The 27832-nt window shown below is 40.1% G+C and overlaps 1 protein-coding gene across 1 annotated transcript in view; it reads left to right on the top strand.

Moving 5' to 3' along the window:
* The first annotated feature begins 4859 nt into the window (after positions 1–4859).
* The window catches only part of fam135b (family with sequence similarity 135 member B), a 38814-nt gene continuing 15841 nt past the window's right edge, over positions 4860–27832 (top strand). The window contains exons 1-7 of the mRNA XM_068333855.1: positions 4860–4973; positions 11279–11375; positions 13931–14010; positions 22358–22497; positions 25567–25637; positions 26464–26637; positions 27256–27382. Of these exons, the coding sequence (XP_068189956.1) occupies positions 11299–11375; positions 13931–14010; positions 22358–22497; positions 25567–25637; positions 26464–26637; positions 27256–27382 (669 nt within the window). The 5' untranslated portion in view covers positions 4860–4973; positions 11279–11298. The remainder of the gene's footprint in view (positions 4974–11278; positions 11376–13930; positions 14011–22357; positions 22498–25566; positions 25638–26463; positions 26638–27255; positions 27383–27832) is intronic.

Raw genomic sequence — 27832 nt, 5'->3', positions numbered from 1 at the left:
ATAGAAATAAACAAAGCGGACAAACCCAAAATCCAAACACTTGCTCTGTTGATTTTCTTAAAACAAATCAAGAATAAGTACAAGGGGCACTCAGCACCCCTAAGCCTAGTGTTTCTAACATAAATGACCTACTTGTGATAGTGGAGTCGTCAGTTTTTTAAAATTTATCCCTGGCCTGTCTCTTCATTGCCCTAATCAACTAAGTGCCTCAGTAACACACGATCAGAGAAGTCATACAAAATCAAGAGGCATGTGGTAAGCTGTGTGTCTGGAATGATAGCTGTCACGACTGCCACGCTGGCGGGGCTTTTAAAGCTGGTGTTTCGGCTGCATTCCAATGATTGGTTTCGTCGAGCATCCATCCACCAATCATCAGGGCGGAACTCTGCAGGAGCAGGAAGCCGAAACCTACACCCCTTGGAGCCAGTCACGGGCTGGGTGTCACACACTGCACTTAAAATACTTCAAACATGTACAGAGAGACAAATAATGAGTGTACAGCAGGGGCCGTAATAAGGTAGTAATATAGTGGGGTTACATAATTCACCCAGGTACTTTGGGTATAGTTTGGGGGTTCCTACACGGACGGGTTAATGTGTTGCTCACTCTGTCTTACCCTGCTCAAATGTTCAGCAGTAAAGTTTATGCTCCTTTCAATACTCCGCCTCCGACTCCAATTCTTCGGCACCACACTGGTGACCCCGACATCAGTCTTGACGAAGTTTCTGAGACTGATCCGAACATGACAAACAACGCTACCATCCTAAAATTGCCGGAGTTTTGGGAGACGTCAGCCACAGCATGGTTCGCCCAGGCGGAGGCTCAGGTCGCCCTCCGCAGCGTGGATGACGACGCTACACGCTACCACCACGTCGTTGCAGCCATAGGGAGCTCTACTGCAGCCAGAGCGGTGGGTTTCATCACATCCCCTCCTGCGAGTGATAAGTACCCAGCATTAAAGGCATATCTCCTCAAAACTTTTTTAACTGTCACGACCTGAGAGAGCCAGGCGTTTGTTTGCCATTAAAGGTTTGGGGGACAGCAAACCTTCAGAACACATGGAAATGATGTTAGCCCTACTGGGGGAGGAAGAACCGAATTTCCTCTTCATTGAACTTTTCCTGAGGCACAGGCCACCGCACGTGCAGACGGCGCTCGCCTATACGACCATTACGGAACCCTGTGCTCTAGCAGAGGAGGCTGAGCGTTTCTTCTTAGCTACACAGCGTTTCACCCCTGATGTGTTGGCCCCGGCGTGCAGTCACGCTCCCCCGGCACGCAGTCACACACCCCCATATGCCGGTGTACAGACTGACAAAAACGCCCCTGCCACCTCCGACCGTTCTGAACCGGGGTTATGCTACTTCCACGCATGCTTCGGCGCGAAGGCGAAGCAGTGCCGCGCCCCTTGCAGCTATGGCCTGCACTCTGTGAAGGCCGTGAGCGTGGGTGCCACGACCCGTGGGTGCCACGACTCTATCTCTGGGCGTAAGTTCCTCTGCGACACCGGTGCTCAGAGGATCGTCCTGCCAGCCACGGTGAGTGACACTGCCGGCGGGGCCCAGGGACCGCCATTGACGTCCGCCAATGACACCCCGATTCGCACCTATGGCACAAAAACTGTTAGACTGTGTTTTGGGGGCCAGCGCTTCATATGGGAGTTTGTCACAGCCGACATCTCCTTCCCCCTCCTCGGCGCCGATTTTCTGTGTGCTCACGGTCTGCTCGTGGACGTCAAACATGGCCGCCTGGTGGACGCACTGACCTTCTCCTCGTTGACGTGCGTCCGCGACGGGGCGGAGTACAGCGGCCACTCCAGTTCTCTTTCGGAGGGTGACAAGTACCAGCACCTCCTCTGCGAATTCCCCAACTTGACCCAACCCACCTTCTCCGCCGCCACGGCCAAACATGGTGTCGAGCACCACATTGACACTAAGGGCCCTCCTAATTATGGTAGAGCCCGGCGGCTAGATCCGGAGAGGCTGGCGATCGCCAAGGCAGAGTTCGCTAATATGGAGTGGCTTGGGATAATCTGACGCTCGTACAGCCCCTGGGCCTCGCACCTCCACATCGTGCCGAAACCAGACGGCGGTTGGCGACCCTGCGGCGATTACCGTCGCCTCAACGATGTTACTACACCGGACCGCTACCCGGTTCCCCACATCCAAGATTTTTCAGCGCACCTGGCGGGTAAGGTCGTCTTCTCTAAAGTTGACTTGGTGTGTGGTTACCACCAAGTCCCCGTACACCCCTCGGACATTCCCAAGACAGCGGTGGTCATGCCCTTTGGACTGTTTGAGTTCACGCGTATGCCATTCGGGCTTAAAAATGTAGCCCAATCCTTCCAAAGGATGATGGACTCTGCGCTAAGGGACATGCCTTTCGTTTTTGTCTACTTAGACGACATTCTTGTAGCTAGCTCCTCAGAGAAGGAACACCTGACCCACCTCCGGGACCTCTTCACAAGACTTAACCAGCATGGCCTGATCATCAACCTGGCCAAGTTTCTTTTCGGGCAGACCTCCATTCACTTTCTCGGATATCTCATTGACATAAATGGCGCCGTCCCCCTCCCTTCGAAAGTGGAAGCTGTCTCTGCCTTCCCTAGGCCACACACAGCCCGAGTGCTCCGGGAGTTTTACCATCGTTTTACTATCGGTTCATTCACCGAGCAGCGCACACCATGCGCGAGGCCCTGAAGAACAAGTCCCCCAACCAGGCCATCGACTGGACGGACGAGCGGCAGACCGCCTTCGACGCGACCAAAATGGCGCTAAGCCGCGCTGCTATATTGGCTCACCCGGTGCCTGGGGCCCCAGTCACAGTCACAACCGACGCCTCGGACTACGCTGTTGGTGCTGTGCATGAACAGTTGGTCGGTGGTGCCTGGCAGCCCCTAGCCTTTTTTATCCGCCAGTTAACCCCCAGGGAACGGAAGCACAGTGCGTTTGACAGAGAACTCCTGAGCCTTTTCGCTTCCTGCTGGAAGGCCGTAGACCACAAACCCCTCACCGTGGTCTGCTCAACAGCAGCACCAGTTGTCATACATCTCCGAGTACACGACAGACATCCAGCATGTCGCTGGTAAAGACAACGCGGTTGCGGACTGCCTCTCCAGGGCGGTCGTCGGGACCATCCAGCTGGGCCTTGATTACGCTGATGCCGACCAGGCCTCGGACGGTGAGGTACAGACCCTCAGGACCTCTGACACTGGACTCCGCCTAGAGGATATTACAGTCGGTGACTCCGGCGTCAAGCTGCTGTGTGACGTTTCAACTGGCCAGCCCCGCCCCCGTTTCTACCGGTCCATGAAGGCGGCACTACGCGCCAGTTTGACCGACGGCGACTGGGTGGATAAGCTCCCCTGGGTCATGCTCGGCCTACGGTACGCCCCCAAGGAGGACCTACAGTCCTCGTCTGCAGAACTCGTCTACGGCCAGACGCTGAGAGTTCCTGGGGACTTCATCCCGGACGCCACCACCCGGTAGGCCCGAGACTGTGTCTGTCAATAGGGTTAAACCGGTTCACATGGATGTTTCCCGGCCGTTGGAGTTGGCCCGGGGCCCGCGCCGGGGACGGCCCCCGTTGCCCCGCCCGCAAACAGCCGCGCCCCCCGTCGGCCCTGCCAGGCCTGGCAGTTCTCCCTCCTCGACCCAAGTTTTTCGCACCAGCAGGGGTCGGCCTGTGGTTCCCCCCCGGGAGAGGGATTTTGTCTATGGGTGGATTCTGGAGGGGCTTGTGTAGTGGGGTTACATAATTCACCCAGGTACTTAGGGTGTAGTTTGGGGGGTTCCTACACGGACGGGTTAATGTGTTGCTCACTCTGTCTTACCCTGCTCAAATGTTCAGCAGTAAAGTTTATGCTCCTTTCAATACTCCGCCTCCGACTCCAATTTTTCGGCACAAAAACAATAATTACAGAGTTCATCTGTTTGAGTTTTTGTTTAACAATTAACATTTAATGATGATGATGACCATAGATTAAATAGTTATCCCTAGTAATATGTCATGAAATGTGTTGAATTTGCAATTCTTGAGGAGCAGTGAGCAGCTCTTATAGTGCTTGGAGTTATTAACAGTTAATGCAATTTGTGTGGAAACAAAAATATAATAATAACCCAAAACCAGCAGATTTCAATATACACTAGTTTAATGGGGAAAGTAATCTTTTTTTCCATGAAAAGCAAATTTAAAATGTGGATTAGGCTAATCCTTATTTAGCCATGAAAAGGTCTTTCCTCTTAATTGTCCATGTATTTTGTGCCAAAGATGATATCATCATCATGAACCACACTTTCATACAATCGTGTTCACCTGACAGTACAACATTCATCAATTTGTTATTTGAATCTGAGATCAATTTCGATTTAAAAATTCATTTCAGTGTTTTCTGGACGGGCTCTGACGTCAGATCGAAGCTAGACGTGCAAACTATAGTGCAGCAGCTGCGGGGCAGAAGCTGCTGGGTAGTCAAGTTCCTCTTATCGAACTGGCCACAGTCTATTTACTGTCTGCAAAACGCTGGGCGGTCCGGGATGGTAAACACAAATCCAGATTCCCGACGCGGTTTTGCGCACTTTCTGAAATTGAAAATCCCCGTCAGTAGGGAGAGAGTCATAAGGACTGAATAGAGAGAGAGAGAGAGAGAGAGAGAGAGAGAGAGAGAGAGAGAGAGAGAGAGAGAGAGAGAGAGAGAGAGAGAGAGAGAGAGAGAGAGAGAGAGAGAGAGAGAGAGAGAGAGAGAGAGAGAGAGAGAGAGAGAGGAGAGAGAGAGAGAGAGAGAGAGAGAGAGAGAGAGAGAGAGAGAGAGAGAGAGAGAGAGAGAGAGAGAGAGAGGTGGGACTGCAGAACATACAGGGTCTGGATGAATAACCATGGCAACAGCAGCAGCAGCAGGACAAGCGGTGTTATAAACATCGTGATTTACTCAGTACAGGCTGGACCCGAACCCTCTGCGGATCATCGCTGCTAAGGTGAGGTTCTTTTAATCTGCATGTGGCACACTGCTTCTGCACGGGCTGGGATGCTTTTGTCGGCATGCGTGTGGAGCACCAGATTATCGGGAAACTGGTCGTTATGCATCCCAGCAGAGAAAACTGGTATTGTAGACTGCAGAGCGATCTCAGGCTAGATTAGGATTTTAAAAAAAAAATCCAAATATGAAACATATTCTAATTGTGTTTTTCATACATTTTATGTGCTGCATTACTGCATATGACAGCACATGGGCTATGGAATGGCGTATGCACTGACCATATGGCAAATGTCCTTTTATTTTAAGGACACTCCAAATTATTAAGTCAATAATGCAACGAGAATTTGAAAATAAATAAATAATTGTGTTATTGAAACGTAGACAAGCACTCAAATGCTGAGAATAATTTAAATGAAATACATATCTGGGTGAACAATTGTGGGGGTTTTTTTTTAGCCTCATCACAGTTTTATCAGTTTTTTAACAATGTTGTTTTCTGAAACAGTCCTGTTTGATGTCTAAAATGAAAGGTGCAAAGATGAATAGACAATGTGCAGGAAGAGAAGCAAAGAACATTCAAGGTTGAATAGATTATACTTTATAACAAATACTGTCACGCTGTAGGAGTTCAGACAATCATGTGACTGGTGTAAACACTGGATTTGTACAGAAAACATTGAAACATGCCTGGCTAAGTGACTGGGTCATTGGAAAGAGAGGAACTCTGTTAAATGTCCCATCTTCTTTGCTGTTTCTCTCTTAATCGCACATGCACATTTACTTGTGTAGCCTGCACACACATACCCAAACACATTAATAGTAAATCACAGCTGTGAATATGAACGTAATCCCTTTACGATCATGAGCGCAGATTCCAGCCACTAGCTGCTCTCAACATATTACAAAAGGCTGAAAGAATCTAATTGAGCGATAGCAAGAATTCCCCTCACATCCACACTCCAACTTGTTTAACTTGATACCTTGCATCCCTTGGTAGTTTTTTCACATTCCAGACATTTTTCATTATGACTTTAACAGCAATGAGTTAAATATATAATTTAATGATTAATGATAATTTATCAAATGATAATGACATCACATGACTACTGGCTTAGTAGTTTCATGAAAAAGAGGCATTAACATATTCAGTGTGCAAATCCCTTTTTGTCCTATACAGTAGTCAAAAGAAAAGAGGTGCTGTTAGATTAACTTGGATTTATTTTAGCATCGAACAAAATTTTCATTGTGTGATTTCATAAAGAAGGTGTAAATCTGGTACATTGACAAAGACTCCTACATTTGGTGACAGACCTATTTCTCTGATTGTGCTCTGCAGAGGGAGGAGGATCTTAAGGAGAGGAGATTAATTTCCAGCCTTTTTAGCTTTGCAGACATACAGTAGCTTCAGCTTTTGGGAAACAGTGAGTCCTTGTCACAATAACACCTAGAAGTCTGCAGAATCTGCTCATGCTGTATTTAGTCTCTATGAGTGTGCCCCTTCATCCCTTCTGCATAGAGCTTGGAGATGCCAGTCAGCACTTCCAAATGAGCTGACACCAACACAGTATCTAGAAGGGGATGTAGGGGCAGTGGGGAGTTTTTGTTTTTCCTCTGGAACAATTATTGGATCTGCAAACACTAGGCCTTCTAGAAAACCAACATGTGCTGTTTTGTCTGATACTAAACAGTAAAAAGTCAGCTGATGGTTGTTTTTTAACAATTAGTTTTTTCCACAATTCACAGCAAATAGAAAATAAGGATTGTAGTCATTTAAAACCAGAGAAGCAAATGATGTGCTTTAGTTAGTGTAGGTTGTGCTAATCAATCTCTGGGACAGACTCATTGTGCAGCCATTAGAGCGTGTACAGCAGGGGAAAAGTGAACTCAGCTCAAAAGATCACTGGATACATACGTGCAATTTGATATGATTTTATTATGACTGATGAAATGTTATTCAGTTTAGAATGTCAACAGCTTGGCGTCTGGGCATGTTTTCAATTCCAGAAGTCAGCCATTAAAATTGGGGCTGAAAAAAAAAAAGATTTGAATTTCAAATCTTCAAAATTTCAGTGGTGACTGATCCTGGGTTTTTAATGTTTAATACAACTGATAAATGCATTTTCAGTGCAACTGTGTGCAATTATAGTTTATCAGCCTGAATCCAGGGCAGGAATAGTAAACTTCACCTCTTACAATGGGGCATACTTTATGGAATTGTATTACAGGAGGATGGTATTATTGTACAATGAAGAACTGTTTCAACAAGAGGTTGGGGGGTCTATAATATCGACTATAAAATGTTTGACAATTTGAAAGATTATACACTCAAAAAGAAGTAAACAGAAAAAAGACTTTAAAAGTTTTGTTGTGTAGTTTTGGATTTAATTTTAAGTGTGCTGAAAAATAAAATTGAAACTTCTTTAAAATGCCCTGTATGTATAACAAGACCAGGAATGGACATTGAGCATCAACATGAGGAATGTTGAACATCTTGTGAGGCTATACTTGAATCAATTTAATCAAGCCTCTTTTAGGGGTATAAAGTAATTATTCTTTTTGACTTTATTACTTGATTTATTATTCTTTTCCTTTCACTATTTCATGCCAATGCATCATTGTCAGAATAAGACTAGATTGCTGCTATGCTTCAGTTTATGAATTGTTTCATCATCATCATCATTATCCTCACGATGAAAGAAAACACAAAACACATCCCTTGTAGATGAATGACAGCTGTACGTCTCTGAAGATTTCAGTGTGGGTGTTTTGGGCTACAATTTGATTACTTATTGATGAATTTTCAGCAGAGGCTTGTAATCGGCATATGTGTTGTACTGTCATATACTGTGTGACTTAGATGGAAAGAAACCAGACTCCGATCCATGTCATTGGACTGTGTCATGGTCCCAGTTCCAGTTTTCCCTGTTGTCCTCTGTATCCTGAATTCACTCCCACTCAGTCCACTCATTCCTGTCAAAGGTGTAGCTGCAGCCACCTGTTACCCATCTCCAGTCACGATCCACCCTACTGATGCTCTGCTCAGACCTCAGTTTGATGCCAGATTGTCATTTATTCATCCATACTCTTCAGCTTTCTTAGATATCCATGTGATTTTGCTAGTCTCTGCATTTTTTGCCTGAACTTCTGACAAACTGTTGTAGCATTTTGATGATTAAAACAATGAGTGTGGACTTCTCCCCAAAATGAACATCCATCTAGTGATCCATAACATATTCCTATACATTGCTGCCTACCTAGCAAGTTCCTTAAAAGTGTTAAGCTCCCATTTTGAATCTTTGTGACAGTTGGAGTGAACAAGTTGAGTTTAAGTAAATGCTGCAACTGATTCCAATGCCTTGCCGTGGAAAACTGGAAAGAGAGGCAACCAAAGGAAGTACAGGCTTCAGGGATGACCAGGTTTTTCTTCAAGTTAACACTTGAAGTGAAAGTAGATTATGGCATTAATTCAAATGTGACAATATGTCTGTCAGATCGTTGTTTTGAGACTCTTTGGAGAGTCGTTGAGATTGAGAAATATATCCCCCTTTGAACGTGGTCAATGGTGGTGGTTGTGGTGGCTGATGACACAATGAAACCTGCTGAACAGTGAAATTGATCTTTGTAATCTAGTTAGCGGGTAGGGGTATTAAGAGTGCAAAAAACAGCAGAATGAAGAGACAAAACGAGCAGTCATATTCAAAAAGAAAATGCAAGATGATAGGCCGACATTGAAATTGTGTGCCATTCTATTGAATAGATGTGACAAGCTGATGTGGACAACTGATTACGATTAGTGCACCAGACTGTCAAAGCAGGACAATAAGATTGAGCATTCGTGGGAGGTGTAAATTACAGAACAGCATGAGGAATAAAGTATAGCCCCAGTGTGCAAAGGTTTCCTGACTGAACTTCTGCTAAATCACCATTTGACTTGATTCAGAATTGCAATGTAAAAGCAACAGCCAGTATAATCGATGCTGGATAAATGACAAGCCTCATACACTTTGGTTCCCCAATCTCAAATCAAACAATCTTTAACCGGCTCATGACATCACGGTGGAAATCACATGTGGTCACTCTGACGCACAGTTATGTAGCCAAGGTGACATCCAGAGTCAGAATCAGCTTCATGTGGTACAGAATGTTACCATGTCCTAGTAGGCTTTTAACTGCATTGAATTATTTTCAATCCTAACATGAAAAAGCTAATTTTTTTTCCCTTAGTCTACAAAAGTTTTTGAAATTTAACTGTCCCTTCTCTTTCAGCACATTGTTAGACTCTTAAAATCAATTTTATCAGCATAAATGAAGTGGAGTATTTTCTACCAATTGGAAAGACACTTTAAACTCACTCTATTTGTGCTAATGAATTTCTAGTTTGGGGGAGGATGCTTGAATCTATTTCTCTGCCCATGAGTAACAAATCAAAACTGACTCCTGGTTTAACGAGGAAAATTTTACATTTAAAGGAGCACATACTTGATAAATATGTGCTTGTATATTGTAATTTCAGACACCGTTCCTTTTTCAAATATAGTCTTTTATTTGACTGTTATTGAGTGTAGGATATGGTGTGCATTTTTTAGCCATAACTGAGGAAAATAGAGGCCAAAAGTCTTTATTGTTTGTACTGTGGTTTGGATTTTAACTGTATATGAGCAAAACGCCGCGGTGCACTGGCGTCGTGCCCGGAGTGTCCCCCGCCTCACGCCCTATGCCAGCTGGGATAGGCTCCAGCTCCCCGTGACCCGCTACGGCGGATAGAGCGGCGGTACATGAAAATGAATGAATGAGAAAAACGGATTTTACTTAAAAAAACAAATACAAAGTCTTGTTTATTAATTATAGTGCAACAATGCTGTAGTTCTGTACATCATCATGAATAAATCATTGGTGATAACCTACCAGAGATTTGTTTTCCATTTCTGCTCTTAATTTAATACATCGAAAATTGCTATTCCCTACAAAATTTGGAACACGATGTAAATTTGATGATCAAATTTAGAGTATTTGTTAGAAGTATCATGAGCTGATGAAGATGCACATTTTTGTTCTGAGTAGATTCAAAGTAGTTTCAAAGGTTGTGAAAATCTTCAAAGCTTTTTATTATTTGGATTATTATGATTATTGTGATGATAAATTGACTGCAAAGACAGCTGGATATGAATTTTCATTGAGCTACTGGAGCTTATGCTAGCTTTAAGCTTGACAGATGCAGTTTTAAAATATGCAGGAAAACAACCATAATTACAAACTAATTGTGAACAAAACTACTTATAGTTTGACAACCATGATAACATTAATAAATGTTGCCGAGCTTAGGGAATTGAAAATAAATTAACAAAATGTTTAAGGCTGCCATGTCTTGTGGGCCATGGTAAGAATATTGGTTCTACAGATTACGGTCTGTAAACTGTAATCAGCAGCAACTTCTGCATTTTAGTAGTGATGGATTCATTTCTTGCAATACCGTAGTGCCTTAGGTCTGGGGTAAATGAAAGCATTCTGTGAAATAAATCTTCACCACTTAGCATAAACACAGTGGACTGCAAAAACATCACAGTTTTAAGTCAGCCAAGCTGAGGATGTAACAACACAAGTGGAGTTGTTATCTGAAAGGTGTTTTACAGCAATGACTGTTCCCGTTACAAAACTTCCTAGCACATTCTTTATGACTGATGAATTTGTGTACCAGTTATTGCAGCACTTACAAGACCAGTAACAACTTTATAAGAACTGAACATCAGTGAGTTTTGGATGTCCATTTTCACTAATTCATTTCAGCACAGAGAGAAATAACGTGTTTTTCTCCTTAAACTAAAGTAATAACCATACTTTCTTAGGACTGTGTTCATAAGTCGTATGAGAGAAAAAAATATTTAATGAGATGAATCTAATGGTCTAAAGTAAATTGAATTGTATTACATCTACGTGTCTGTGTGTCTGTGTGTGTGTGTGTGTGTGTGTGTGTGTGTGTGTGCGTGTGTGTGTGTGTGTGTGTGTGTGTGTGTGTGTGTGTGTGTCTATATAGGTTCTCATTCATCCAGGTCATGGTTATCCAAAGTTATTAAATCAATCCACTGGACTTTAAGAAAGTTCCTTGAAGACGTTTCCCCTCTTATCCAAAATGCTTCTTGGATGAGTGGTTCCGGGTGTGATTTTTTTTCCTTGTGGAGTTTGTATGTTTTCCCCGTGTCTGCGTGTCTCTCCAGGTTCCTTTAGCTTCTGTTTGAGCTGGTTGTGATGAGGCTATTCATCTAATCTTTCACTGAGCATTTTATTTCTATATCTTCTCCTCAACAGGTGATGAGTGGGATTATACCATGTCTGAAGTACAGGGAACACTGGAGTTTTCTGTAGAGTTGCACAAGTTTCACAATGTGGATCTCTTCCAACGAGGGTAAGCAATTTTCCTCTGAGGGAATTACATTTCTTGAATTACATTTATTTTTATTAAACGGCTTCACAGGACAAAGCTCAGACTCACTTAACCTCGTCACCTAAAGTGTTGACAAAAGATCCCAAGAATTTATATTCACAAAAAGATCCTTTTTCATTTGATTTGTTCTCTTAGCAAAATGTCCTGACATTGATTATGAAATTAACTCACAATCAAACTTTGTGATAAAATATTTCTTTAAATCAAATTTCCTGTGAAACATCCCTCCAAATGATCAAAAAACTGTTGTATGCAGTGCCTGTATTTGCAGTGTGATGTGAAATATCCATATTTAGACTGGCTGAACGCCAATCTGGATATGACTCATCCAGTGAAGCAAAGGGTTCAAGTTAATTTGCTGTAAAAAAACGTACTAATCACTTCAATACCGTTCTTGTAAATGAAAACTATGCGGTACAACTGACACAAACAACTTTGAGTGTTTAGAATCTCCTGAAAATATATTTCAAGAGCAATAGGGTGAATATATCTGTCACAAATAGTCAGATCAACAGATTACTCCTTCCTTAAAAGGGCAGAATACAGGAATATTTGTTCAAAATTGATTCATAAATTTTGACATCATGATTTACAGTTTACAGCAAATGTAGGCTTCAGAGGCTTTTGGAACCTGTAGGGCACGGTGCGGACAGACAGCCATTAGGCCACAAAAGCAGAAGCTTTGACAGGTTAAGTATGATCCATTAATTGTTAAAAAAAACTATTTGTGCAAATTTAGATACTGGTAAATTATTCCATGAAAGTAAATGATGCCTGCAGCTTTGATGGACAAAATAACCCCTGAAAACGTGATAAGTGAGTGTAATAATGAGTATAAAAATTAAAAAAAAAAACATACAGTAAATCAAAACTTTTACCCTCCAGTTGTGTTTTTCATCAGTCTACAACAGGCAAAAGGGTCATGTTTGTCCACTGATGAAGGAAGATTATAGCCTCTCATCTGGTCGGCCTCTGGCTCGCTGAAACACCGGCTTTATCGAAAAGATTTACCCTCTAAATGGGATGGGGTGAAGCTTTAACATGGTAATCCCTTCATCTGAGTGCACTAATATGTTTGTTTTTACTGGTTGCTAGGTTGCTTCAGATTGCAATAGAGATCTGATGTGAAAACCAAGAGAGAGAGAAAAACGAATCCCAACACAAAACCTGTATCTCTGCAGAATAGGAGCAGTTTAGTAAAGAGGCCCTTAGAGTCTCACCATGCAGCTTTTAAATTTGTGAAATCAATAAAACTGACAGTACCTCTCACACCAAAGAGTTTAAGGAAATAATCATGTAGCCTTTTGAATACCAAATGTGTAAACGGCTGCTAAAAGTAGGAGTGCATTGGTTTCTAACCAGCTCATGGCCACTCACTTCATTCCATAAACATCACTTATTTATTTATTGAACCGTGAAATCCTTTCCTGTGCTCTTCTCTGTCAAGAGTCCATCTTCAGAAGTGCTGCCTTGCACTCTCATGTGATGTTGGTCTCTCAGATGGCCAGTATGTCCCCAGAGAGCTGAAATGTGCTTTTGCACGAAGCTGCATTGACTTGAGCTGTCACACTATCCTTTTTAAAAGCTTGTATTTCTTCGCTGCCCATCGTCTCTAATGTCAAGCAAATAATAATGTTCTGTTTTCCAATTCATAGCTCCGTAGTAGTATTCGATTTTATCCTTTGTGAATTTAGCTTTTTTCCCAAATTACATCAATACATTGTCATAAATGGTTCCCAGTGCCTAGAATTGTACACCAGTGCTCATCTGATAGCTTGAATGGTATACTTTACTGCTATTGAACAGAGATGCATCTCTTCTTCATTAGTAATAACAATTTTACCATGATAGTTTAATAATTTAGGGACATTTGTCTAATTCTTGGTCAGTTTTGTTTACCAGGCCATTGCAGACTTCTGATCTGTCATGAAAACTAATTCTGAAATGTAAAAAAAAATTGCACTTGACACAGGTTTTAAATAATAACATCAGTGTACACCACCTGGTCAAATTATCACAATGGGAAAAATTAAGTAAGGTCATATGTAGGGTGGAAACAGCAACAAATATTCATACGATCCGAAAGAATAGAATATTATTATTAAAATGTTAATAATAGTATAAATTTACATTGCTTGATGCCTTGTAAGGATGTATTTATAGAGTAAGGATTGTTTTTGGAAAATCTAAAGAACTTTGAATTTGTTTTTTCTCCTCACTTTTAGTGAGACGATGTAGTAAATACAGATAATTTATGTTAAAAAATTCAAGCTGTCACATTTTTATCTACATTTAACTGTAAAGTTTACCTAAATTATTGATTTTCCAAGAAGGATTCTGCTTTTTTAGATTCACAATGTAGTTGAAAATACAGTGGCGGATCTGTGGAGAAGCCTTTTCTTTTGCTTTTGTATTACGTAGCATAATTAAATGTTAAACAACAGTAATAAGTAAAAGTGATAAGTTATTTAAGGCAATTTTAAGCATGGATATTACTTTTGTATCCTCTCCCTCAGGTTCTACCAAGTACGAGCAGGGTTGAAGATCTCACCTCGCGTTCTCCACAGGGTGATTGTTACAACGCAAGCCAACGCAGGTCAGAAGTAACTCACACACACACACACACACACACACACACACACACACACACACACACACACACACACACACACACACACACACACACACACACACACACACACACACACACACACACACACACACACACACACACACACACACGCACATACACACACATAGACACACAAGCATCCACATACAGGAACACACAAATAAAAACTGAGCTTGACAGCCTTCAGTTAAAAAAAGAAATATAGAGAGTCTAATAATTCTGAATTATTATTTTCATGAAGTATGTTTCATTTTAAATGTGAGAAAAAGATGACACTGGCTACTTGTCAGGTTATTAGTATGGTCTTACTGATAGTATACTTAGTTTGGATGTAATCAGCATGTATTTTGCTTTTGGTATAGTAATGCACAACTGCTACCAATCGACAGTAGATGCAGAGAAACTAAAAATCTATATAGCTTACTCTTGATTATGCCTCTTCATGATATAGATAAAGTGAACTGGAGCCAATCTCAGAGGTATTTGATGTTTTGGCATTGTTAAGATCTACATCCAGGTACTAAATTTATTTCAATCATGTAAGTAACAGGACATTCAATTTCATGTTTATAAAAAAAAACTATTTAGTCATGGAAAGTCATGGAAATTCAAATAAAAATGAGTAACCATCAGTGTAAAGTCAAGCTTGATCTCAACACACATTTCAAATGTTTTTAAGTTTCCGTATTTCTGAGTTTTTGACACAAGCAACACTGCCTACATTTTCATTTGGAGATAATTTATATTTTTCTGTATAACATCTCCTAACTTTTAAGATTTTCACACTTTTTCTGAATGAATCCTGGCTGGAAACAACTGAACTTTGTCTGTGATGAGTAGCCACTTCCATCCATTCGTGTTTCTGGAAAAACACTCTACCCAAACTGTATTTAAATGTCAGCAAATGTTATCTTTGGTTACCGTTAACACAGACTAAGCAGCAGTTGATTTAATTGTAGATCACAGGTCTGATAAATTATGACATTTTGTGTGTTCCTAGAGTTTAGATTGTGTTTGAACAGGTGGTCCATAACCCATGAGAGCTGAGTGTGGGAAAATCTCTCTTGACACAGGAAATTGATTTACACACATTGTGTTGTTCATGTCTGTTGCTGTGAAAATAATTATCTCCTCAGTTTCTGTTAGATAAGTAATGGGAGTGCTGTTAATCTGTGATGTTCTGGAAACTAGCAAACATAAATTTGCAAAATCATACTGCTGTGAACATTTTTCACAATTTCTTTGGGTTTGTAGTTGTCCCACTGATCCGTCCTTTTATGTAATGCTTGTATTTTTGACTTTCAGAGATTTCAAAGAGCTTTGATTAGAGACAGGACTGAGGTTTTCCTGAAATTTCACAATCCAAAAATTCCCTCTGCAAGATGTAGTGGGTTTACCTGAGACAGAACTGCAATCTTTCATTGGAATTGTGTGTGAATGACAGATACTAAAAGACAGGGTGTTCCCTGCTACTCCACCAGTCATACAATTCTCATAAGATGAGAAGGGTGTCTGAAAATTTACGTGTCAACCTCATCGCTGTGATTTAGGAAATTTGACTCTGATTGGATTAGAGACTGATTTATTCACTCTGCAGCAAATCCTCTCTCTTTAATATCTTCCAAAAACAGCATGACAAGATGCAAATCAATGTCTGGCTTAGCTCTCTTAAAACCAAAATACTTTTTATTTCAAATATTGGATGGTCTATGTTCTGTTGTACCTAAAGACATTTGCACTTTGTGAAAAACAGACAAAAGTCGTTAAAATGTCTGTGCTCCAGGAGAAACACTTTCCTCTTTTATTTTAATGAGGGAGTTAAGACTTGTGGGTTTCGGCTCAAAGTACTGCAGCATACAGTGTACATTGAAATAGCCAATCTCAAAAATACCTCACTTCAAAGATTATAATTGTGTGTCGCAATAATTAAGTAATTTGAGTTTATCTTGTAAACTTAGACTTTCATCAAATGTTTGTTTCTTATTTAATTCTGAAGATAACCAGGAATTTTAATTATCACCCACTAACTGAGAATAAAGACTTAATCCTAAATACTTACAAATGGGTTGTATCATAATAGATTTCTCCACCATGTTGCTACACTTTATATTAATAGATTTTGGCATCAATCCACAGTATTTCAAGAAGTTGCTTCACTGGAAAGCCAATTAGTAAAAATAGCTATTTTTAGCTCAGTGTGTGTGTGTGTGTGTGTGTGTGTGTGTGTGTGTGTGTGTGTGTGTGTGTGTGTGTGTGTGTGTGTGTGTGTGTGTGTGTGTGTGTGTGTGTGTGTGTGTAACTAATCTATATGTATATATGAGGGTAGCCCACTATACATTTTACATTACGAGACCTTAAATTCATTAAGATTATTTTATGTTCAGATGCAGCTCCATTGTAAGGTAAAAGCAACAATGTGCTATTTAAGATGTTCCAGTGGATGTAGCAGAATCAATTTGTACTCAGTGTGTGTGTGTGTGTGTGTGTGTGTGTGTGTGTGTGTGTGTGTGTGTGTGTGTGTGTGTGTGTGTGTGTGTGTGTGTGTGTGTGTGTGAGACTGCGTGTGGGAGTAAGGACACGGTATTGGAAGGCGATGTATCATAATCTGAGATGTGAAAATGAATCATATAACTTCAAGGGGTGTTTTTTTGAGAGAACATGAGTATTTTCATGCACAGAGTGCTAAATAGCGAGATTATAATATTCTGCAATGAAAATGGTAAAAATAGCAATTTGGTTGTGTTGTTCTCAACTATCTATTTTTAGACTCCTAAGTACTGGACGTACATTTTTCCACGATGTGAGGTGAAGAAGAGACGACAAAGCATAGAACAGTAAAATGCTTCATAGTTGATCATTTTTCTCTACAGTGTGGATAATTGCAATCTTCCTGGGTCTCAGTAATACAATATGCAGTTAATAAAAAGTGGTGCACAGTGCATTTCCTTTATGAGTCCATGAGAAACAGAGGTAATGAGAGCACACACTGAAGCTACACCGTCAGTTAGTAATGAGTAGGGATCAGTGAGTACACCACTATCTGTATCTGTATATGTATCTGTATCTCTTCAACCATCTAAATTTTCTGTAACTGCATCTGTACTCAGAATGGGCGGGACTTAAACCGGAAGTGGGTGTGGTTTGACCAGAAATGGCAGGGGCTTAAATTAATACATTTTTTTAAGTCTGAAATTGATATAGATTGATCAGAAGTTGCTATATTGATTGTTTCAAAACAATCAATTTTAAAACTATTTACAGAACAACCTCAAAATTGAGATTCAAATCAATGTTTTTGATAACAAAAGTAAGAGAACTAGTAGTTCTCTTACTTTTGTTTTCAAGAGTAAGTGTGTGATGGGAAGATGGAAAGAGTACTTTGAAGAGTTGATGAACGAGGAAAATGAGAGAGAACAAAGACTAGAAGAGGTGACTGTTGTGGACCAGGAAGTAGCAAAGATTAGTAGGGATGAAGTGAGGAGGGCATTGAGGAGGATGAAGAGTGGAAAGGCAGTCGGTCCTGATGATATACCTGTAGAGGTTTGGAAGTGCCGAGGAGAGGAGGCAGTAGAGTTTCTGACTGGGTTGTTCAACAGGATCTTAGATAGTGAGAAGATGCCTGAGGAATGGAGGAGAAGTGTGCTGGTGACCATTTTTAAGAACAAGGGAGATGTGCAGAGTTGTGGCAACTACAGAGGAATAAAGCTGATGAGCCATACAATGAAGTTATGGGAGAGAGTAGTGGAAGCTAGACTAAGGGCAGAAGTGAGCATTTGTCAGCAGCAGTATGGTTTCATGCCAAAAAAGAGTACTACAGATGGAGTATTTGCTTTGAGGATGTTGATAGAGAAGTACAGAGAAGGCCAGAGGGAGCTGCTTTGTGTTTTTGTAGATATGGAGAAAGCTTATGACAGGGTGCCCAGAGAGGAACTGTGGTATTGTATGAGGAAGTCTGGAGTGGCAGAGAAGTATGTTAGAGCAGTGCAGGACATGTATGAGGACTATAAGACAGTGGTGAGGTGTGCTGTAGGTGTGACAGAGGAGTTCAAGGTGGAGGTAGGACTGCATCAGGGATCAGCTCTGAGCCCCTTATTGTTCGCTATGGTGATGGACAGGCTGACAGACGAGGTTAGACAGAAATCTCCATGGACTATGATGTTTGCAGATGACATTGTGATCTGCAGTGAGAGCAGGGAACAGGTGGAGGAGAAGCTAGAGAGGTGGAGGTTTGTCCTGGAAAGGAGAGGAACGAAGGTTAGCCACAGTAAGACAGAGTACATGTGTGTGAATGAGAGGGACCCAAGTGGAAGAGTGAGGTTACAGGGAGAAGAGATCAAGAAGGTGGAGGATTTTAAGTACTTAGGGTCAACAGTCCAGAGCAATGGAGAGTGTGGAAAAGAGGTGAAGAAGTGTGCATAGGCAGGATGGAACGGGTGGAGGAAAGTGTCAGGTGTGATGTGTGATAGAAGGGTTTCAACTAAAATGAAAGGAAAGGTGTACAAAACTGTCCAGAGGAGAGATAGTGAATATATTGGTAGAAGGATTCTGAGTTGTGAGCTAAATGTACTACGTGGTTCAACCTTGATAAACATGAAGTCTGGAAGCAACAGGGAATAGAAAGCTCTGCGCATTTAGGGAATCAATTGCCTCTCAACAGAAATATTAAATTTGGCATTTTTGGAAAATTGGCCAAAATAAATCATTCCTCCCTTCTCTTTCCTTCTTCTTTATGGCCTTATGCAAGGCTGGACACAACTATTAACAAATAACAACTAACAATTAGATTAATAACCTAGACAAATTGTGACCTCAATAGAATAATCCCAGCACATCTTGTCCATGCTTTGTGTCCATTACTAACTGCATTTTCCATGCTTTACCAGGTAAGAGTATATGTGGCGAATAAGACAGACAGTGCTGCAGTGTACATTGCAGGAAAGATCACACCCATAATGTAATTGGAAAGCAGAGGCCCTCCCCTCCTTTTTGTAGCTCTTTTCACAAGGTCATTCATTAAGTCAGTACACCTCACTGGCTGAATCCTGAGCGTTAATACATCAGCCAGCACTCCAGTCTCGAGAGGAAATACATTCATCATGAGAGACACAGGAAATAATCCTGTGCTCTGCTTCTCTGTGTAAGCTTGACACGATAATAGTGAGGGATCGTATCAGACACTCCACTGAAGTATTTAATGACCGTGATTCACAATCAACAATGTGACATGATTTGCAAGATGAAATGTTAAATGTGGGAATTGGATCGCTGTTTGAGGTGTCTGTTACTCACCAATATAAATATCAATTCCCATTTGTGTGTTGTACTGATAGAAAAGGACTAACACACTCTCACACTGCAGATGTAGTACAACAGCTGTAAGAAAATTATTTTCAGCACATACTCACTGTGGCTAAAGCTTTAGGGCATTTAACTTTGTTTTAACGTTCAGGATGTAATAACACCCTAATACTTGTAAATCGCCACATTAAAACACTTTACATATCACAACTGGGTGGATTTTATGTATTCCTGTTGCAATAAAATTTAGCTCTAACTCAATGCAAACATTAATGATAGCATTAAACTGTACTGTAAACACAGCTGTATTCAACAATAAACTAGCAGTGTGAAAAATTGAATGTAGAAACATTTCCACAGCATTGGCATTCTTGGGTTTGTGGTAAATGTTAACTTTATTGCTGCTATTCTCTTATTTTATGGATTATAAAAGAATAATAATGGTTATTTAAAATGCTGTAATTTGCAATTCCAGCTAATACAGGTGGTGCTCCAGTGCTAAAGTACCCATAAATAAAGTGTTAGCAACCATAGTAAAAACTGATGAAAAAAATTAAACACTGCTCCCTGAACACTGTGCTGAAATGATGTAGCAGAGTAACATAGTGTTGGGGTTTTTCTCCCTCTGACATGACTTATTTCTAATGATGGACATGGAGCAATGGAAAACAATGTAATTGTGTACAATCATCATCATGCTAGTTGTCACTAAAACTGGGTATCCATGGATGAAAAATACATAAATTCCTTGTTCGCTTAATTGTTTGTTTAGTCAAGTGGCAAACTTCTAACCCTGAGACCATAGACCATTATATTGTTAGTTTTCTTTTAACAATTCTGAATACATCGTGGATAATAATATTTATTTATTGTTATGACTGACTTGCAGTCCTTTCAAAAAAATTTTTTTTCAAACTGGAACATGTAAGTTTGTATAAGGGATATTTACAAATGCCAGCATTTTTCAGCAAATTTGTTTGGTTTGCAGCCATCCCACCTCATGTTCATGCAGATGTGAGATCCACGGTTATTATTAGCTTTAGTTCTGTCAGAAGGTTGGAACAAATTGATTTCCTGTTATGCCTGTATTGCATTGTCAATATCAAATCATAGATTTAAAATGCTCATTACATGAGGCTGATTAGAAGAATTGCAAATTTCAAAATATCAAAGTCACATTCACCCAACGGACACTGATCCCGCTGCTTCCACACAGTAAAGGCCCAGGAGGACTTTGCTGTTGGAGTCACACATCCATCAGGCCTTTCATAACGGTCATGTTCACACACATGTGTCGTCCTGACTATGGCTGCTTGATACAACAAGCAGTGACAGCTTCATCAGGACAAGGCCTGCAGAGAGAGGGAAGGTAAGAACGAGAAAGAAAAGAGCACAACTCAGCGGGGTATTTGAAAGACCGTCGAGACCTGTCATGGCTCACAGCTAGACAGCAGCTCTGCCTCAGTGACTGCAGCCGTGTTGAGGAAAATCATATCACAATCATAATATAATATTACCTATTATAATGGGTTTTTTCCTGAGATAAACAGCAAGGAAGACAAAAGCTACATTATGCTTATTTTTAAAGTGGTGAGAGAGTATGACATATGTTATAGAAGTTTAACTTTGTTAACATACTCAGTCTATTCTGAACATTTTGATATTTGATATTTAATGGTCACTAAATTTAGGAAGTATCTCAAATTCATTAACTGCTGTAGAGCTGGATCTTAAGAGACTTAAGAGAATATATTTTGAAATGTACTTTCATACTTAGATAAAACCTGGACAGGCCAGAAAGTGGTACCAAACAATATCCTTACATAATTGGTTATTACCTTCAAAGGTGCCTTGCAGTGGGTCATATAGCTCCTGCAAACTCTCTATTTCTCTTAATTATCTACTCTTAATTCTCTATTTCTTTGTGGCATCTTCTTTACATTAAAACAAAACAGAAAAACCTTATGATCGAGTAACAGTCTCACTAGTTTGTTAGCTTTCGTGTGTGTGTGTGTGTGTGCGTGTGTGTGTGTGTGTGTGTGTGTGTGTGTGTGTGTGTGTGTGTGTGTGTGTGTGTGTGTGTGTGTGTGTGTGTGTGGTGCGTATAGGTATATACATATATATTGTGTATGTTATGTATATTTTACACTGCAATTTCTTTGGAAACCGCTTCTTGGTGCAACACACTTATGACATCAACCCTTTGTTAATTTGGTAAATATTTAACAAACTTAACTAAACATGCTGATTATGAGCTTTAGCCATTCTGTAAAGCATATATAAGTGGACAGTGACAGATTACCCATCTTCCTTTTTTTCTTGTCATTGTCCTAAAAAAGTCTTGTCTCTCTGACAAATGTCTTTGAGCTAAAGAGAGACTGTATTACTCATTGTCAAACAATAAGACTTTAAAAGGGACATAGTTAACATTTATTACATTTTGGATTTGTTTTATATATTACTGTGAGAAAGCAGATGGATTTAAAATATAACAGATTTTCATTTTGTAAATGAGTCAGTAAACATGGTATATGAAATAAAATACATGCCCAGGGAGCTCTTATACAAACTTGGTCTGCATGGTGCTATAGCATTGAGATGGCTCACTCCTAAGTCTACCTGGTAATAGTCTGATTTGATCATTGTACCTGTTGAATACCTAAAATGGGAAATTGCAGAAAAATTTCAGCGTGAGTTATAAGATATACAACCTGCTACTTTTTCAAATCTGGATGCAAGCAGTATGGCCCGGAACATCAATAAGTCAATATATATGTTTTTATATCTTCATATCTATCATATCTTAATACATTTTGTTAATGCTTTTCCCAAATATAATGTCTAGTGTTATTTTCTTCTTATACATATGTCTTATGATATAACCATCTGTTTCAAATGAAAGACATTCATGTATGAATGTGTAAGTAGAAGCTTTGCATGTTGCAATATAACTGACAACAATACTTTTGTAGAACTGATGACTATTGTGCATTTTCTTTGTGTCTCACATCAGGAGAAAGCAGTTTCAGCTCTGCAGGGGTGTATGACGGCACCGGGTTCAGCAGGATATTTCAGATCCTTTACAGAAATGAGGAGATTACTGTGAACGACTGCATCATCTTCAAAGTTCACCTGTTGTTGGACGGAGAAAGAGTGAGACAAGCTTTGTTTTTGTTTTTTTGTTTTTTTTACAGTCTCACTGTTGAAGCAAAAGTATTGATAAATACAGAGAAATGAGAGTAAATCAGTCATTGCCATTTAGTGCTTTTATTTTATCACTAACTCAGCTAGAATACATGACAGAAACTTATGGTGAAAGCAGTTGTGTTATAGTAAAATTAAATGGCCATTAATTGAAACACCTTATCACTCACTGTAACATTTATTGCTAGTCCCCACTCTTAACATTGACACAGACCATAGTCCTACTTCACATATCCAGGTTATTTAATCAAAAATCTCCCGTAACTATGTAGCGAAGCCTTCTCTTCAGACATCAATTCAGAATCGTGGGAATTTTGTTTTTCAAAGCTTGCATGTAATTTCTGGTAATAGAAAGCAGTAGTAATCAAAGTACTCATGATGTTTTGGCAAACGAAGAAGTCATACTTTTTATTTATATCAATGTGATACAAATCTAGTGGGAGGAAAAAGTTAAAAACTTCTAAGAAGCAACTACAGTTTACCAACCAGCTCCATGCATAACAGAGAAGACAGCATGATGCAACAGTGTCATGTACAAAACACTAGTTGCATAAGAAGGTGGAGAAATGTTGGACCATTATTGTCAATTCGTTGTCTCAAAAGTAAAAAGGTTCATCATGTAGGCTGCTCTTGTTACATCCCACGAAGCAGTGATGTATTATAACTGTCAGTTTTTGTATGTTCGTCTGTCGGTCCACCAAATATCTTCACAACCGTTGCAGATAGAAATATAAAACAAAAAGCACATTGCTCAGGTGGCAAAGGGAATGAAAATTAAATGATGACCTTGACCTTGAGAAAACTAGGTCAAGGTTAAATTTAAAATTTTTTTACATTTTTTTGCACATATCTCAGGAACAGGATAAGATAAAAACACAAAACAAAAGGCGTTATATTCTGGGAGGCAAGGGGATGAAAATTAGATTGCAACCTTGACCATGGAAAAGGTCAAATTTTCCCTTTTATACCTTTTTAGGCACACATGTCTGAAACCTGATGAGATATAATCACAAAACAAAAAGCAACATTTTCAGGAAGGCAGAGACACAAAAATGTGTAGGTTAGGGTAAAATTTTGAAGTCAAGGGTATCGCGGGATGTTGCAGTCTCTGTCTGCCTTGTTTTGTTTCTTTGTTCCTTTCCATGTGGTTGTTAATGTTGATGATTTGTAAATTATTTTAACTACATTATAAAAGGGAAACCCAGCCTTAAAGATAAGGTGTTATGTTGTCATACATTTTCGGACCCAATAACATTATTAGGGCCCATTATTTTCAAAGGTTACCAAATACGAGTTTCTGTTTACTTAGATGTCAGTAAAAAACTAAGTGAGTAAACCTACAAACTAAAAGTCTGTCTACATTTTTTTAGCCACAAGACTGAAAAGGTAACTCCCCCGATAAATGCACTTGGTCCTAACCATTAAAGAAGCAGTTCAATGGAGATGTAAACCTGCCAGACAGTTATTGATGTGGTGTCCTTTACGATATCACCGTGGGCATGACCCGCAAAACATCTGCCCTGTTTGTTTTTGCTGGAGCTCAAATTGATTTACCATGACAATGATGAGACAAGCTGGGGTACAGGAGAGTGAAGACGGCCTTGCTCAAAGCTAATCATCCATGTGATAGCCATGGCTCACACTCTTATATTACCAAGCATCACAGCTGCTCTCTGACATGCAATGTGTCTTAATCACTGTAGAAGGATTGGTCAGAATGTTGGACTTCTGTCATAATGACTCCCCAAGTCCCAGTTTCAGAATATTTCATTTTTGTGGAGCTGTAGAGACAGAGTGACTTTAAAGCATGTCAGAATTCAGCTGCAAGTTCTCCCAAAGGCTTCCCACTCATTAACCTTCCAGAGGTTATCTGTCACTCCCAGCCTCCGATAACACGAGCAAAAATAGCCCATCATTTCCCCTGTGAATGTCTATGTATGTTTAATCAGTCAGGAAATCAATATGAGACAAAGCTACAAAGATTTGTTCATGTGCGTAATTCTGGACAAACAGAGAAAGACAGGAAGAGCTGTGTCTAAACTTGACTATTATTAGAGATGTTGCACCTTGGTCTTTCTTTGCAGTCTAATGACATCATTTGGTTTTCTATTTCTTTTTTAAATTTAAATAGGTTACCCTTTATTTCCATAAGCTGTGATGCTTTGAACATCAGAGTGATTCAGTTCTGTTCAGCCTACGTCAGATTGAAAGATATCCAGGAATACAGCTTGTAAATGACACAGACTACACAAGCATTTCATTAACTACAACTTTGAAGTTACTTAATCAAGGTAATCAAACAAGGTTGGTCCCACCGACAAACGTACTCATCCAGATTCTGTCATATCTGCTCTTGCTGTCCATTATATTATTCTTAGTCACTCCACCATTATCAACAAAACATCAACAAAACATACTTGACATTCCATACCAAAACTGAATGAATTTATTTTTTTTAAAAACACAAACAAACAAAATATAGTAAGAGAAGGTTGCACACGTCAAAATAAATTCACATGTAGCTTGTGCATTAATACACAGCTCAAAAAGCACACAGGGGATTTGGTACACAATCCATTATCAGTAATTTAAAGAAACTAAACATAGGAAAGGTAGGAGAAAGCACACAGCTGTTAGTTGAGTCAAATTATACGGGAACCAACCAGTTTTCTATGTCAGAATGCTCTAACATGTATAACTTTATTTCAGGCCACCTTTGGTTTTCAAGTATAAATATGCATTACATGGCAATAAGGAGACCGATAAGTAAAGCTTACCCTAGCCCAAACCCTAACCCCCCAAATTTTAAAAAGGATGGTGAATCATTAATGGCTTCAGCATAATGTTTAGTGATTTCATAATCAACTTCTGCTGCTGATTGCCTTCAGAGCCTCATTTGGTTTGACCAATGCATGCTAGTCTGCATAGACATAGTAACATAAAAATCACATAAAATCAAATCAAAAGGAAATGAACTAAGGTTTACAATGCTTTAACATGTGTGCCAATGTTTTACAGGTGGAGGAAGCTTTGAGTGAGGTGGATTTTCAATTGAAGCTGGATCTTCATTTCACTGATAATGAACAACAGTAGGTTTTCGGAGCAGTTTGCAAATGTGTGTCTGTGTTTCAGAGAGAGGGAATACAACATTTTACCCTTGTGCTGTGCTGAGAATGCAAATGAGGCATGAAAAAGGGCTATTTGCCCTTTAGTCCAGAGCCATCCCTTTAAGCACCCGATCACCACGTTTGCCCCAGCAGTGTGAGATTAAAGTGATGTTTTTGTTTGCTTGTGTTGAATAGAAAAAGAATTGGCCAGTTTGTCTGAGCATACACGGTGCACTGTACCTGCATTGGCAGCTTTGAGATTGTAAAGAGAAGAGAGCGTTGTGTTTGCAGGTTTAAATTGTTATTTCACTGTCTTTGTCAAACCTGTGTGAGTTTTACATGTCAGCTCTACAGAGTACTGAATTGTTAACATTTTCATGGAGTTCTAGGATGGCATTGATTCTTTTGAAAAAACAAAGTTAGAAGGACCGCTGCTCTCTGATATAACCTTGGGATGGACTTCAGCAGTAAAATATGGCATTCATAGATTAACAGAGAAGCCTTTCTAAACAGACAAGCTTGTGGCTCTTGGAGAACAGATTCTTATATGGCCACAAATCTATGCACCATATCTGAACAACCGTGCTGATAACACTGGTATTAAAAGGAGGCAGGAAGTGCTTTACCACCTTTTTGGCACTTTCACATTATGTGTGTCTCCAGTGTCATACAAGTTTCTGCCAGACTATTATTTAACTGGCACTGTGTTCAGCATCACTATTGTAGCAGTTTTGCAATAAAGGTCCCCATCTATCTTCCCTTGACATTTATACATCCTTCTCTCATCTTCTGTGTCTCAACTTCATAGGTTGGCAGAGATAGCAACTGTCCCACTGATCAGCAGCCGGACCCTCAGCCTCCACCTCCACCCTCGGAAAGGACTCCACCACCACGTCCCTGTCATGTTTGACTACTTCCACCTGTCGGTCATTTCTGTCTCTATTCATGCTTCACTGATTGCCTTACATCAGCCCCTAATCAGGTAGAGTTCAAAATTTGAGACAAACATTTGCATTTCACATAAACTGTGAATACTTTACTATTTTCATACTTTATTTTCATGGCAACGCAATTGGGTATTTTATAATTTAACATTAGGTCCAAAAGCAGAGCGATATGTTTGTATTGCTCATAGCTGTATAGGACATAGCTCATAGCTGTTTATTTTTATTTTGAAATCCTTAACAAAAGTAATGTTTGCCAAAGATGCTGGAGTTTAAATGTTCCCTAAATCCAGTTGAAAAGAATGTTAGCTACAGACTCATAGCTCATAAATAATCCTTTAAAATTTGCCCTGCAGTTTATGGTTAGACAAAGACGTCCTTCAAAAACAGAAAATCAATCATATCAGTCATATACTAGCAGCTTACGACTGGACAAACTGAAAAAATGTATTAAACGTAACCACCTTTATTGTAGATTGTGTTATTTTAGAACTGTATAATGTTGTAATGTAATAGCCTCTGTGTGAAACAATGGATTACAGAGGTTACAGTAGTATTGATTGAAGTTGTAGCAGCTAATGTCTCTCAGTTTACTTGCCTTCCTTCTCGCTCACAGACTTTTCCCTCTCCATTCATGTAACCTGTTCCCTCTGCAGCTTTGCTCGTACAGGGAAGAGCTCCTGGCTGGGGAAGGGCTCACCAGAAAGCATGAGCGACATGTCTGCCATGTCAGTGGAAAACATTGTTTTCGGAGGTGGCTACTGCAAACCTGTAATCTCTGAGGTATGCTAACCTTCAAATAAACCTTTGCCTTTAACTAGAAATACATAGATGGTTGTAAACTGTTTTAAATGTTCATTTATCTTTTCCCTTTTCATACACAAGTAGTCAAATGCCAAGTGATGTCATGTATACAATCTTGTTTTATGGATGGAGGCTGATGGATTTAGTTGTGATTTGGTATGTCATCCAAAAGCAACAGGATTCAGCCAAAAATGTACGCAGGGAGTCAATCCAATTTGAATTACTGATCTTGAACCTATTTGTCCCTCAGAATAATTTCTGGGCTCCCTGGAGTCTTAAAGCTTAAAGACCAGAAGCCAAGACAGAGATTATTACTGTATTGAGCTATGGCTTTTCATAATATCTGATTAAACCACCCGCCCAGGCATGTAGGCTCCAGGCTTAGTAGAGCAGCTCACCCTGGTCCAGTCTTTCCACCTCCTTCCCACA

The sequence above is a fragment of the Antennarius striatus genome, chromosome 14, assembly GCF_040054535.1.
Source record: "Antennarius striatus isolate MH-2024 chromosome 14, ASM4005453v1, whole genome shotgun sequence".
Taxonomy (NCBI): domain Eukaryota; kingdom Metazoa; phylum Chordata; class Actinopteri; order Lophiiformes; family Antennariidae; genus Antennarius; species Antennarius striatus.
Note: the sequence above shows the minus strand (reverse complement) of the source record. Positions and strands in the feature narration are given on the sequence as shown.